The sequence below is a fragment of the Muscardinus avellanarius genome (assembly GCF_963383645.1).
Source record: "Muscardinus avellanarius genome assembly, chromosome: 3".
Classification (NCBI taxonomy): domain Eukaryota; kingdom Metazoa; phylum Chordata; class Mammalia; order Rodentia; family Gliridae; genus Muscardinus; species Muscardinus avellanarius.
Genome location: NC_137788.1, coordinates 80,054,121 through 80,069,543, shown reverse-complemented (window position 1 = coordinate 80,069,543; position 15,423 = coordinate 80,054,121). Strand labels below are relative to the sequence as shown.

At 36.4% G+C, this 15,423-nt stretch overlaps 1 protein-coding gene across 2 annotated transcripts in view; it reads right to left on the bottom strand.

Moving 5' to 3' along the window:
* Positions 1-15,423, bottom strand: part of ZNF326 (zinc finger protein 326) — a gene marked incomplete at both ends in the record, with an annotated part of 33,866 nt that overhangs the window by 12,336 nt on the left and 6,107 nt on the right. The window contains 5 exons of one of the 2 annotated variants that reach the window (XM_080691750.1): positions 154-265; positions 7,237-7,435; positions 9,827-10,232; positions 12,286-12,397; positions 12,493-12,528. In XM_080691750.1, the coding sequence (XP_080547876.1) occupies positions 154-265; positions 7,237-7,435; positions 9,827-10,232; positions 12,286-12,397; positions 12,493-12,528 (865 nt within the window). The remainder of the gene's footprint in view (positions 1-153; positions 266-7,236; positions 7,436-9,826; positions 10,233-12,285; positions 12,398-12,492; positions 12,529-15,423) is intronic. The other variant, XM_080691751.1, reaches the window with a different exon arrangement.

Sequence of the window (15,423 nt, the reverse complement as noted above, 5' to 3'; positions counted from 1 at the left end):
TCTCACTAGTTGCTAAGGCTGTCCTTGAATTTATAATCTTCCTATCTCAGCTTCTCAAGTACTGACTGAGATTACAAGCATGTGCCTCCACGCCCAGCTTACAAAACTATTTTTTAATGTGCCCATTTTTTTTTCACTCTACTAAGAACAAACCTGTATCCATCTCCATATTTCTCACTGTTTTTTTCTCTTCTGCGCCTCTGTTTCTCTCGCCGAGCCTCAATTCGTCGCTTTTCTTCTTCTTCACTTTTAGGATCAGTTTTTGCTAAAATATCAAAAAGTAACAATTAAAAATCATTTTCCATTCTCCCTTTTCAATCTACAGGAATTCCTTATTGATAATAATCTAAGTTGAACTCACAAACCCAATACAATAATACTGGGAGACTTTAACACTTCTTCCACACTATTAGACCTATCTTCTAGGCAAAAGGTCAATAAAGATGCCTCAGACCTAAACAACACCATAAACCAAATGGACCTATTAGACATACAGAATATTCCACCCATCTACAGTAGAGTTCACATTTTTCTCAGCTGTTCATAAAGCCTTCTCCAAAATTGACCACATCCTGGAAAACAAAGAGAGCAGTAGCAAATTCAAAAAATGTGACATACTCCCCTGCATCTTTTCAGACCACAATGGAATGAAACTGGAAATTAACTATAAGAAGACCCAGAGTAACTACATATATACATGAAGAATAAACGCCACACTGATGAATAAGGAATATTCATGATGAATAAGGTCACTGAAGAAGTAAGGGGTAAAATTAAGAAAACCTAGAAACAAATAAAAACAAGAGACTCATATCAAAATCTCTGGGACACCTTGAAGACAGTATTAAGAGGAAAATTCAGCTGAGCATGGTAGCGCACGCTTGTAACCCCAGCATTTGGGAGACTTAGGCAGGAGGATCACGGTTCGCAGACAGCCTCAGCTACTTAGTGAGGCCCTTTGCAACTCAACGTGACCCTGTTTCTTTCTCTTTTTTTTGGTGGTACTAGGGGTGGAACCCAGAGGCTTTCTACCTCCGGGCTATACTCCCAGACCTATTTTATATTTTATTTGGAAACAGGGTCTCACTAAGTTGCTGAGAGCCTCACTAAGTAGCTGAGGCTGGCTTCGAACCTGTGCGATCCTCCTGTCTCAGCCTCCCAAGCACGGGGATTACAAGCGTGCGCCACCACGCCCGGCAGACCCTGTTTCCAAATAAAATAAAAAGTAGGGCTGGGGATGTAGCTTGAAGGTAGAATGCCCCTGAATTCCATCCCCAGTACCACAAAAAAAAAAAAAAAAAGGAAAATTCATAGCACAGAGTACTCACATAAGAACATAAAATCACCAAATAACTAGATGACATACCTCAGAGCCTTTGAAAAACAAGAACAGTCTAACCCCAGAGCCAGTAGAAGACAGGAAATTATTAAAATCAGAGCAGAAATCAATAAAGTAGAAAATAAAAAAAATATATAGAAAATCAACAAAACCAAAAGCTGGTTTCTCAAAAAATAAACATGATGGATAAACCATTAGCCAACATAACAAAAGAAAAAGAGAGAAATTCAATCCAAATTACTAAATGAGAGAAGAAAAGGAAGGTATTACCACTGGAAATCCAGAGAATTATCAAAAACTACTTTGAAAACTATACTCCAACAAAATGGAAAACTTAGATGAAACTGACAATTTTCTAGACACAAAAAAACCTTCCTAAATTGAACCAAAAAGATATAGAAATTTTAAACAAATCAATAGCATTCAAAGAGATTGAGGCAGCAATAAAGAGCCTACCAGCAAACAAAAGCCCAGGACCATATGGCTTCCCAAGTAAATTTTACAAAATCTTTATAGAAAAGCTAATCCAAATACTCTTCAATCTATTTCATGAAATAGAAAAAAATGGGATTCTCCCAAATACTTTCTAAGAAGCCAACATGACATTAATACCAAAGCCAAATAAAAACAGCTCAAGAACACTATAGGCCTATATCACTGATGAACTCAGAAGCAAAACTGCTAAACAAAATACTAGCAACAAACATTTAAAACCACTTCAAGAAAATCATGCACCATGACCAAGTAAGGTTCATCCCAGGGATGCGAGTTTGGTTCAACATACGAAAAACAATTTATGCCCAGAGAGAATATCATATTAAATGAGGAAAAACTGCAAGAACTCCCCCTAAAAACAGGAACAAGACAAGGATGTCCATTTATCACCACTCTTTTTTTTTTTTTTTTTTTTTTTTTTGGTGGTACTGTGGTTCCTGGAAACCCTTCTACCTCTGGGATACACTCCCAGACCTATTTTATACTTTTATTTGGAAACAGGGTCTCTTAAGCCAGCAAGGCTGGCTTCGAACCTACGTGATCCTCCTGTCTCCACCTCCCAAGCATGGGGATTACAAGCGTGCGCCAACACACCCAACCATCAACACTCTTTCCCAATACAGTACTTGAGACTCTAGCCAAAGCAATAAGGCAAGAGAGGGAAATCAATGGAATACAACTAGGAAAAGAACAACAAACTATCTCTATTTGCAGATAACACACTTAAAAGACTCAATAAACTCAACCAAAAGGCTTATACAGCTGATAAATTCAGTAAAGTGCTTGGATACAAAAATCAATCTTAAAAATATCAGAAGCTTTCCTGTATGACAACCATAAATCCACTAAAAAAGAAATCCAGAAAACACTTCTATTCAGGACATCCCACACACACACAAAAAAAAATTTAAATACTTAGAAATAAGCTGGGCGTGATGGCACACACTTGTAATCCCAGCATTTGGGGGGCTGAGACAGGAGGGAGAATTGTGTTCGCGAACAGCCTCAGCTACTTAGTGAGGCCCTCTGCAACTCAGTGAGACCAAGTTTCAAAATAAAGAATAAAAAATAGGCAGAGGGTGTAGCTCGGAGGTTGAATGCCCCTGAGTTCCATCCCCAGACCCGCAAAAAAATAAAAAAATAAAAAAAACTTAGAAATAAACCTAACCAAGGAGGTAAAAGACCTCTACAAAGAAAATTATAAAACACTGAAAAAAGAAATCAAAGAAGACCTTAGATGATGGAAAGATCTTCCATGGTCTTGGATAGGCAGAATAAATATCATCAAAATGTCCATTCTTTAAGGTCATCTTTTGATCCTGAGTTCTACACATGGAGTTTGAAATGTCTTTCAGTTGGAACATATATGTAAGCCATTCGGGTGACTCGTATTTTAACCTGTTTTACACTTGTATTTTTTTATTTTTATGTGGATCATATTGAAAATGGCATACATTCAGACTGTGCTTGGTGCCCTCTCCCACCTCCCACTTCCCCTTCCCCCACCCTCCCAATAATGACTGTCCAGGTTAACCATGTTACATTCATAATTTTATACATATTTGGATGTAGCTCCTCCATTAATCAACCTCAGCCTTCTTCGTCTCTTACCCTTCCATTTCAGCATTGCTAAGGTTTCCCCTCCATTATCTGGAGTCTCTTTGGAATTCCTAATAGTCCCTAGTTTAAGCATATTAGAGAAAACATATGTCCCTTCTCTTTCTGTGCTTGGCTGATCTCACTTAATGTTCTCCAGGTCTTTCCATCCTCTTGCGAATGACATGATTTTGTTCTTCTTTATAGCTGAGTAGAATCCCATTGTGTCTATTTCCCATAATTTTGCAATCCATTCATCTGTTGATGGAGACCTAGGTTGGTTCCATATTTTGGCTATTACGAATTATGCTGCTATGAACATGGGTATGCATATGTTACTGTAGTTTTCTGATTTCAACCCCTTTGGAAAGATAGCCAGGAGTGGTACAGCCAGATCATATGGTAGCTCTGTTCCCAGTTTTCTAAGGAATCTCCACACTGAGCTCCATAGTGGCTGAACTACTTTTAACTTAGAATAAGTGATTAGAAAGAAATCAGTTCTTGCTCTGTGGTATTGGACATATAATTGAAAGTCATTAAAAAAATCATTGTCATAAACAAGGTTGGGTTTTTTAAAAGAAAACTCTAGGGCTTGGCTTTACTCTTGGTTAATAAAGGGTGACAAATCATGAAAAAAAAAAAAAGCCCATCCTTCCAAAAGTAATCTAAAATTCAACACAATTCCCATTAAATTACCAAGGTCATTCCATAGACATAGAAAAATTAGTCCATAAATTCATTTGGAACAACAAACCCAGAATAGCCAAAGTACTTCTCAACAAGAACCATATAGGAGGCATCATAATACCTGACATCAAACTATACTACAAAGCCATAGTAATAAATAAAAAAAAAAGCATGGTATTGGCACAAAAACAGATACACAAACAAAAGAAACAGAAAGAAACAGAAGATTTAGAAACAAATCTGCACACTTATAACCAATTGAGTTTTTACAAAGGGGCCAAAAACATACACTGAAAAAAAAAAAAAGCCTCTTCAGCAAATGGTGTTGGCAAAAGTAGTTAACCATATATAGGGAAATAGACATAAGCCCCACTTTCTCACCCTGCATACAAGTCAATTCAAGATGATTAAAGGCTTGGAAATCAGACCAGAGACCTCACAGCTCCTTGAAGAGGGCAATAGGTCCAATACTTCAACACATAGGCATAAGTAAAAACTTTCTCAAAAAGACCCCAAAGGTATAAGAAATTAAAAGGAGGATCAATATGTTGAATTGCATAAAACTGAAGAGCTTCTGTACAGCAAAGGAAACTATCAAGAAAGCCTATAGGAGAAAATTTTTGCCACCTACTTCCTCCGATAGAGGACTCATATATCTAGAATATACAGAGAACTCAAGAAAGTCACCACTAAGAAAACAAATAACCCAATCAAATAATTGGCAAGTGAACTAAACAGACACTTCACAAAAGAAATTCAAATGGTCAATAAATGCATGAAAAACTGTTCAACATCAGCTCTTACAAGTAGGTCTTGCATTTTAGCTGCTGCATGCAGGTAGCCAGCTGCCCTAGCGCCATAAAAGATTATTCTCTCTCCACTGAATAATCTTGACAACCTTCTTAAAAACCAGTTCATTATAGATATCTGGGTTTTATTTCTGGACTCTTAAACTCTACTCCACTTACCTATGTTATGTCAATCCTTATGCCAGTACCACACTGTCTTAATAACTTCTGCTTTGTATTTAAGTTTTTAAATTATTGAGGTATGAGTCTTTAATTAGCTGAAATTCTGATAGGGACTACGCTGAATTTGTTTATCATTTTAAGAAATTAAATGCTAAGCCAGGTGTGGTGGCGTATGTAATCCCAGTACTCAGGAGGCTGAGACAGGAGGATCCAGGTTCGAGGGCAGCCTCAGCTACTTAGTGAAGCCCTATTTCAAAATAAAAAAAATAAAAAATAGGACTGGAGATACAGCTCAGAGGTAGAATGCCCCTTGGTTCATCCCAGTGCCATAAATAAATAAATAAATAATAAATAAATAAATAAATAAAATGCTATCTTGATAATATTGTCCTCCTACCTGATTTGGTTTTCCCATTTCTTTAGATTCTTTAATTTCTTCCAACAATGTTCTACAGTTTTCAAACTATAAGTTTTCTTTGTCCTTTACTAAATGTATTCCCAAGTATTTTATTCTTCTTGATGCTATTATGACACTTTTTTTTAAGAAGGTGTCTCACTATGTTGCCAAGACTGATCTGGAATTCCTAGGCTCAAGTGATCCTTTCACCTCAGTCTCCCAAGTAGCTGGGACAAAAGGTGTCCCAGACCTATTTTATACTTTTTATTTGGAAACAGGGTCTCTTAAAAGGTGTATGCCCCTGTACCCAGCTTGAATTCTATCCTGAGTAAAGTTTTCTTAATTCTATTTTCAAACTGATTCAAAATTTTGTATTGGTCAATGTAAAAACAGAAGTAGAATTATCTTTAATAATCATATCCAGAAAATTAAGAACAAATTTTCTTTTTTTTTGTTTTTTGTCATTTTTTTGGTGGTACTGGGGGTGGAACCCAGAGGCTTTCTACCTCCGGGCTATACTCCCAGACCCATTTATATTTTATTTTGGAAACAGGGTCTCACTAAGTTGCTGAGAGCCTCACTAAGTAGCTGAGGCTGGCTTTGAACCCGTGCAATCCTCCTGTCTCCGCCTCCCAAGCACAGGGATTACAAGCGTGCGCCACCACGCCCGGCAAGAACAAATTAATTTTCTAAAAGAAATAGTTTTTCCTAGTACCAAGGACCAGGAAATTTTTCCTCAGAAAGGGGACTCTATGTGATAACGACATGCCACTTCCTCAAAATCACATGCAAGGCCTGCCTGATCCTCCTGTCTCTGCCTCCCAAGCAAGTGCGCCACCACACCGGCCTTTTTTTTTTGGTGGTACTGGGTTCCTGGAAGCCCTTCTCCCTCTGGGCTACACTCCCAGACCTATTTTATACTTTTTATTTGGAAACAGGGTCTCTTAAAGCCAGCCAGCGCCGCTGGCTTCGAACCTGCATGATCCTCCTGTCTCTGTCTCCCAAGTGCGGGGATTACAAGCGTGTGCCACCACGCCCAGCCATGCAAGGCCTTTTTAAAAATACAGGTAATGGAGGGTAGCAGGTTCAAAGACAGACTCATCAAGTAGTGAGACCTCATCACCCTAGCGAGACCCTGTTTCAAAATAAAAATAAAATAGGGCTGGGGTATAGCTAAGAGGTAGAATGTCCCTGGGTCCAATCCTCAGTGCCATAAAAATCAAACAAAAAATAAAAATACAGGTAATATGGCTCCACCACACAGGATTAATGGGGGGGAGCAGGTAGGGGGGGCTAGAATAGGATGTGTGTATTTAAAAAGTATATCTGGGCAGTTCAAGCTGATTCATATAATTACCATACTAGAGATTCACAGATATAATTCCTATGGTTATGATTATGCAACTTTTCTAAATAAACACTAAAAAATTATCTTAAAGCAATGTATTTTGTTTTTTGGGTTTTTTTTTTTTTTTTTTTTTTTGTAGTACTAGTACTAGAGATTGAACCCAGGGGTAATCTATCTCTAAACTATAACTCCAGCCCAACTTTTTATTCTTCCTTTTGAAAACAGAGTCATACTAAAATTGCAGATGGCCTAAGTGGCTGAAGCTGGCTGCAAACCAGCAATCTCTCCTGTCTCACCTCCTAAGTACTGGGATCACAAGCATGTACCACCATGCCCAGCTAAACTGATATATTCTTCATTATATGATATAGCTTGAACCATAGCAATTATATTTCTTACTTACTAGGTGATTTGCTGAGGCTCATCTTCTCCATAGGCTTTACTAGCTTAAGTTTCTTGATAAAGGTTCCACCAGGCTTATTAAATGGCTGCATCATTTTTCTCTTTATTCCTCTTGCAGCAGCAACTGTCACATTGGTAGGTTTGTTTTGATAGTCAACAACAATTCCAGGTCTATGAATGCTTCCAAAATCACCCATATGCTGTAAATTTGTGAAATCAAGAAATATTATCACATTATCCAAAGATAAAATATGAATTCATACAAAATTTCTTATTTTTTATCTATTTACTAATTTTCACCTGGAAATTCCCTGGAATGTACTAAATTTTATTTACATTTCCACTCTGAAAAAACACATTTTAAAAACTTGGTAAATTATCACAAGAACTCAAATCCAGTGAATTAGTATTTTTATTTCCAGTAGAACAAATGTGGATATTTTCTATCTTTTTATTTTTACAATTCAAAATTATTTGAGATCGTAAGTAACGTATGTGCCTGTCAGAAGGTTACCACTTGTACAACTCTCTGACAACTCCTCTTCAGAGTTCCTAAATGATGTTTCCCATGAAAAGACCTTAAAAGAAATCTTCATTTCACTAAAACCTGGCTTAAAGCTAAGTTACACAAAGAAGATCATATTTGTAGTTTGAAGTAAAAAAAGATCCAGAAATCATTTAGGATTTCTCCCTGTTGAAAAAGGGAATGAATGAGAAGGCGAGATGGAACATTAGTATGAAATAGGAGAGTTAAAGCATAACCATGCATCAACTTCCAAGACACACTTCAGATAAAGAATTGCATCTGACGTTCCATTCACATTCTTACCTAGAGAAACAAATTCTGACCCAGAAGCCCAAGAAGCAAAAGTTTACAGATGAAGAGTCATGCCACCAAACGACTCTTTGTGTCCCTTCCTCTTCTCTTGCCATTAGCAAAATCCACTACATCAAGAAGCCACATGTCCACAGAAATTTATTCTGCTACGCTTAATTTTAGAAGGTATAGATTGAGGAGTAATCTGAAGAGAAGGACCCAATGGGAATTGTACAAGTGAAGATTAAAAATGAAGATCCTATTGGTGCATCTACTTCATTAAAAGGAGGAAAGAAAGAAAAGTCCATTCAAACTAGAATGGTAAATACAAAGTACAGGAATACTTGATTTACTACTATGAAAACAAAATTGCTATTTGAGGTCTCATTAGGAAAAAAGTCCTTTTCCTAAAATAATATAAAGCATGGAAAATGTTGTGCTTCTCAAATTTTCAAAAACTGGAATAGATTTTTAATTTCAAAACCCAAAGCCTATTACTCCAACTATTTTCAATAACCTACAATCAACCATCAAGTAGGGTGGAACAGCAACATAGTTGCTTACATTTGTATATTATGCTTAGGAATATCTTTTTAACCTAGTTATTTAAATAAATCTTTCCAGGTAATTTATAGTCACATCAGAAAAATCTTCATTAATTATCCATTAAAGGTGCAATGCATTTTACATAAGTAAAAAAGTAACTGCGAAAAATGTAAATTTTCTATGTATGACAAACTACATTAATATACCAAAGTCTATTGAACAGTCAAAAAATTTGTACCCTACTATATTTTTACTAGAAGTACTTTCCTCTACAAAGAGAATATTAAAAGCAACTGGCTTTCAAAAAAATATCTTACATTAAAAATACAATAATCTACATATGATCAATCTGCATAATAATCTCACAATCTCTCTCTATATATATATACTTACTAGACGAAAATTCCTATTGATCATGTTACCCAAGAACATAGTTGTCTAAGAGCATAATCTTTGCACTACATGTCCTAAAATTCAACACCTGAGGCCTAGTATATTTACTCATCTAAGCATTAACTTACAAAACACTAGTTCCTAGGAAAGAGCCACAAACATGTCTGTACAGGTAGGAAATTATTTCTCCACAGTAAAGCTAATGACACAAGGGGAAATAAAACCATCACCAACAGGACACACTGTAAGAGAATAAATTAGCAAAACTATACTGACCACAAATCATTCTACAACCTATTATACACATCAACTTCTTCACGATGCTATCCTGACCTGCCTATCACCAACTTTTAGTCCCATGTGTTTAATGTGAAACATGGATTTCTGAAGAAATTCTACTTGCTAGAGTTTAGTAATAAAGTATAAATATTTAATCATACATTGCACCTTTAACCTACTCAAAAACTCAAAAAGGGTTCAGTTACCTTTTACAGTAATCCAATAATCCAAAAACTGTCCCACCAGCAAAACTGCTAGTGTTTACAAGGAAAAATGTAACTCCTTTTAACCCCTTTTAGACCAAACCTAATATCCTCACCTTTGTAATAAAGGGAGATTTGGCATAACTTTATGAATAATCATCTCAAACTGCCACTTATTTTCTGAGGTGCTAGAAAAACTTTTACAGTCAACCTAGAACTTATGTTTATGACTCAGCTTTGGCTTAAAATACACTGGGATAAACAGTGTTTATTCTAGTTGAATAACCATGGTCTTGAAAGGGTTTAAAAGAGTGACTAGTGAAAAGAATCTGAAAAGATTCTGTTGTACTTACTCCTCGGCCTCGGCCTCTGCCTGTTGATGGTCCTCCAAAAGCATCATAGTTTCTGCTTCCAAACGTACTTTCAGGATAAGCAGGCGTTCCTCTCCCCCGAGAGCCTACAGGTGCAGGCTTCATATGGGGTGAAGAAAAACTGCTGTAGGAAGAGTAATTCTCTCTTCCTCTGTCCTCCATAAACCCAGGCCTCAATTTTGAACGGGAGTAAGGTGCTTCCCAGCTAGACCCGCCCTGGTTTCTACCTCCGAAAGAGTCAAGGCTATTCCGGTAGGAGCTCTCAAATCGACCACCATAACTACCTCCGAAGCGGCTTTGTTCGGGTTCATTAAAACCATAGCCAGATCTGTACAGATCTCGCCCACCCAGAGAAGACCTGGAGTCGTAAGACTCATAAGGTCCAAACCTGGAAAAGTTGCACAGTGAGGGAAAAAACAAAAGTAAGCTTACTAATGTTAGACAAGTCAAAAAACAAATTATCAGATGACATTTATCAACTAAAAATCATTTATATCATACTGGTTTGCACAGTTCTACTTTTGTTCACACTTGATTAGGGCTGGGCAGTTCAACATGAGACCAGACAGAAAGCTATCTGGGCCAGTTTCTAAATATGAATTGAGTTTAATACACCTTAACTTAAAAATCTGCTTTTTAGCAGCTTTTCTATTTTATGAAGAAAAGATTTGTGTGTCATTTCATAAGCCCAGCCCTAGTCTTGGAAAAGGTCATTGCTAAAGTTCACAAACTATTCAGTCTTTCTTTGACTCCATCCCTAATATTAAAAATTACAAAGCATGTACAATACTTTAGCTTTCCATAGGGACACAAATTAAAGACTAAATAGAGTACGCCATTTGTGACACAAAGCGATCCTTTCATATCCCAATAATCTATATCACAAAACTGCCTCATTTTGTCTGTAATAATCAAGTTTTAAGGAATTATCTCAGGTTATAAATAATGACAATCTGCCAAACTTCAGCCAAGGTCAATAATCAATCCTTAATCAAGTTTTACTTGTAAACTAGTAAATCTAACAAATCTAGAATAAACACATAAAATAGAACATAGAAGATCACCAACATATCCCTCTGCATATGAATTTTCAAGGCAGATGAGAAAGAACACATTTTATAATATCTTCAATTATCTAAAAAAATTGCCTATCAGGAGATTATGACATTAAAGTACTCTAAAGAAGGGAGCACACAGTCTCCTCGACATTTTAATAGAGTCAACAGAAAAGCAAGTCATCTTACTTCTCACAAATCCAAAACATGGATTACAAAAGTTGCTTATTATCTTACAGCACAGCTTTATAAGGCCCACGATTACACATGAGATAAATGATAACATCTACACAATAGTTTATACACATTATATTTACAATGTCATAGGGCAATAACTGTTATATTAAAACATTTAAATGTGTTATATTACTTAAATTATTTACAAATCACTAAATAGAAAGAACTAGTAACTTCTGAATCCTACCAGCTATATATAAATCATTCTTTTCAACTAAGATTTCAAAACTTCTATCACATTTAAAAAAAAAATGCTGTTAACTGTGTGTTTTCTTGATTTTTTTTTTCCTACTATAATAGTGGCATACTTGAAGCAGAAAGAAGAAAAGCATCCTTTAGTCCATCATTAAGGAATCCAGATCCTTCCATTTATGATGAAGGACAATGGTTTTAAATGTCTCCTATCTAGTTTTACTTATACTCTGCAGGAAGTTTTGTAACTCAAAAAGTGGATCCCCTTTTTCTGAAATATGGTCAACCCTAAAGCCCATAGTTGTTTAAACTTTACTCAGTATGAACAGTGAAATTAAAATACAATCTAGATTGTAGTCAAACATACAGTATTCCTGGCTTTAAACAATGTTCCTAAACTTTAGCACAAATGTTTTAGTGTAAGTAATAACTGTCAATAAATAACCTGGATATAATTCAAAGAACAGTCTTACTATTACAATAATGCTCTTGTAATTTACTTAAAAAATAAAACTTAAATGTTTAATAGAAATGGAATGTCGCTATACTGGTTCAGTGAAACCCATTCTAATCAGACTTTTGCTGCCTTACATAACATCCCACATTAGAAAATATTTTCTTTTAATCATTAAGAAAAAAATTCACAAATACTTTCAACAGTGTATTCTTTTTATCGTTTGTTCATGACATTTTGATTGATAAGGAGTTAAAAGTAAAAGAAGTAAAAAAGAAAAAAAAAATGTTCACTGCTAAAGACAGCTGAAATGATAACAGTTACCTGGGGGTTCTCCTAAAATAATGTCTATCAGTGATCCTGAGATAATGTTATACCCATTAACATCTTCAAACCAAACAGCAAAGTTCAAGTATCATAACATGCCTAAGAAATACTTAAGAGAATATATCCAGACTCTTACAGTTGTCTAATTATTTGGTCAAGTGATTAAGCAAATTTACCTGCTACCCCCACCACCACCACTGTGACTGTCCATGCCATATGACTGGTTTAGGTAGGAATCCATGGATCTTTGACCCCCATAGGATCCATGGCCATAGTCACGATCCATCCCTATAAGAGTTTAAAAAAAAAAGAAATTAAATGATGCTCACCTTTTCTGGCATTCAAAAGAAGAATTTTTAGATAAATATCCTTGAATGTCAGACCTCCATAAGATCCAGGCCCATAATCACGATCCATTCCTAAAAGAGAGTCAATAAGAAATTGTCAGTAAAATATACCACTCTCAAACTTCACATAAAACACAAACTATTCACATCAACCACCAGAAATAAAAAGTTATCATTAACAGTTAAGCTAAATTCAGACACTGAAGGAAAGAACACCAAAATTATAATCTACTAAAATATCATATTTGCTAACAAAACTTGATATTCCAAAGAAAAGCATATTACCAACTAAAAAGTTCTACATTATTAGAATTATTTTCAACTTCCAATTTCATATTGGAACCAATCTTTGGTATCATTTTTATAAATAACACAACAAATGCTTGAATCTTCAAATTCCCTTGAATAAAAATAAATATAAATCTTAGCAACCCAAATACTAAAAAAATTCTAATATAATATGGATACTGGGTATTTTTACTACACTGCAATTCTATCTCTATTTCAACTTTGGACATGAAATATAAGAGGTACCAAAATTAGTTTATGATACCAGGTATGGTGGTGCATCCTTCTAAAAAAATTAATTATAAGGTAAAATTATTAGAACACAGGTTCCCTTTACTATTAATGTTAAATGACAAAGTAATTTGCTCAGAAAATTAAAACTAGCATAATAACTTGAATCCAATCCATGTTATTGCTTGGATCACTATGATATAGATATATAGATACAGATACAGGCAGATATATAGATAAATAAGTATATAAGTTCCAAAAGCTAGGCATGGTGGCTCATGCCTGTGATCCCAGTACTTGGGAGGCTCAGACAGGAGGATCACAGGTTCAAAGACAGCCTCTGCAAGTAGTGAAACTCTCACCAACCTAGCAAGACCCTGTTTCAAAATAAAAATAAAATACGTTGCAAAAAATAAAATAGGGGGTATAGCTCAGAGGTAGAATGCCTCTAGGTTCAATCCCCAGTACCAAAAATAAATAAATAAATAAGTAAATAAATAAATAAGTTCCTAAAGTTAAAACTCACAATTAATACATGAGAGAGGAGGTGTGAAGGAAAAAAACTAAGTTCAGATCAAATTACTAACTAGTTATGTGATAGTACATCTTGAATGGAACTACTTTTCACCACCTCTGCACTACTAGCACCATAGTACAAGCTGCCAATATGTATCACCTGGATTATTTCAACAACTTTCTGCTGGGATGTGGCTCATGGCCTAGTATGTACAATGCCCTGGGTTCAATCCCAGTATTTACAGCAAAAACAAAAATAAAAATAAACAGCCTTCTAACTGGTCTTCTTTGTTGCTTTTTTTGTTTTTTTCCAGTACTGGGAATGGAACCCAAGGGCATTCTACTTCCGAGCTACACCCCTAGCTCTATTTTTTATTCTTTATTTTGAAACAGGGTCTCACTAAGTTGTGGAGGGCCTCAGTAAGTAGCTGAGGCTGGCTGTGAACTGCAATCCTCCTGTCTCAGCCTCCCAAATGCTGGGATTACAAGCATGCACCACCAAGCCCGGCTCTAACTGGTCTTCTTGTTTCTACTTTTACTCCCTTTTTAAGACAAAAGCCACAATAATTCAGGCAAATATAATTTAAATCAAGTTCAGTGCTCAGTACCCTCCCATGACTTCCATTTTACTCCAAGTAAAAGCCAAAAGCCTTGCCGGGCGTGGTGGAGCACGCTTGTAATCCCCACGCTTGGGAGGCAGAGACAGGAGGATCGCACAGGTTCAAAGCCAGCCCCGCACTGGCTTAGGAGACCCTGTTTCCAAATAAAAATATAAAAATAGGTCTGGGAGTGTAGCCCAGAGGTAGAAGGGCTTCCAGGAACCCCAGTACCACCAAAAAAAAAAAAAAAAAAAAGCCAAAAGCCTTAAGATAATCTATAAGGTCCTATAGCAGTGGTTCTTAACCAGTACTTTCATCCCCTCCCCCCACAAGGGACCCTGGCAATGTCTGAAATATTGAAATATTTTTGGCTGTCACAAGGGGTCAGGTGCTACTGACATCTAATGCATAGAGGCTAAAGATGTGGCAAAACATTCTTCAATGCACAGGACATTACCACATGACAGCACCATGAGAAACCCCACCTTATAATGATCTGCCATCACCTGTCAGCATCAGTTTCTACTATACACCCTTGTTCATTCCACTCCAGCCACACTCAACTCCTTGTTTCTAGAACACAACAGGCATACACCCTACTGTATAGCCTTACTATTCCCTCTGCCTGGCATGTGCTTCCCCTGTATATGCACTATTCACTACAACTCATTCAGGTTTTCTTATATGTAAGAAGCACCATAATCAAATTGTCTTTGATCTTCAATAACTTCTAGCTGTACTTCATCTCTCAGGACTTGTCTTCAGAATGCTCAACAAAAACGGTCTGCTGTGGTCCAGCCAGTTTGTTTGCGGGTCTGAGGATGGAATCCAGGGGAATTTGACTTCCGAGCTACACCCCCTGTGCAATTTTTTATTCTTTATTTTGAAACAGGGTCTCACTAAGTTGTGGAGGGCCTCACTAAGTAGCTGAGGCTGGCGACAAACTGCGATCCACAATCCTCAGGTCTCAGCCTCCCACATGGTGAGAGTGTGCACCGCCATGCCTGGCCAGCCAGTTTTTTTAAATGTCTCTGCAACAGCATACTCAGCCCTATCTTGGTTCATGCTACCCCCTCTACATGAAGTATTCTCCCTTTTTCTTTCTGCTATTTATATAAGAACAGTTCTTAGGAAGCAAAAAGGAAAATATGAAGACAGTAGAAATACAACTTCCTTCAAAAAAATGGTGTGGAGGAAATCTATATGCTGACTTTTTTTCCCTAATTTAGCCTTCTACCTCATTTCAGAAAAAGCTAGAAAATATGATGTCAACAAGGAAGTAGATTATTACCTTCATTTGATACCTACACATCTTTTATTTCCTAAGGTTTAA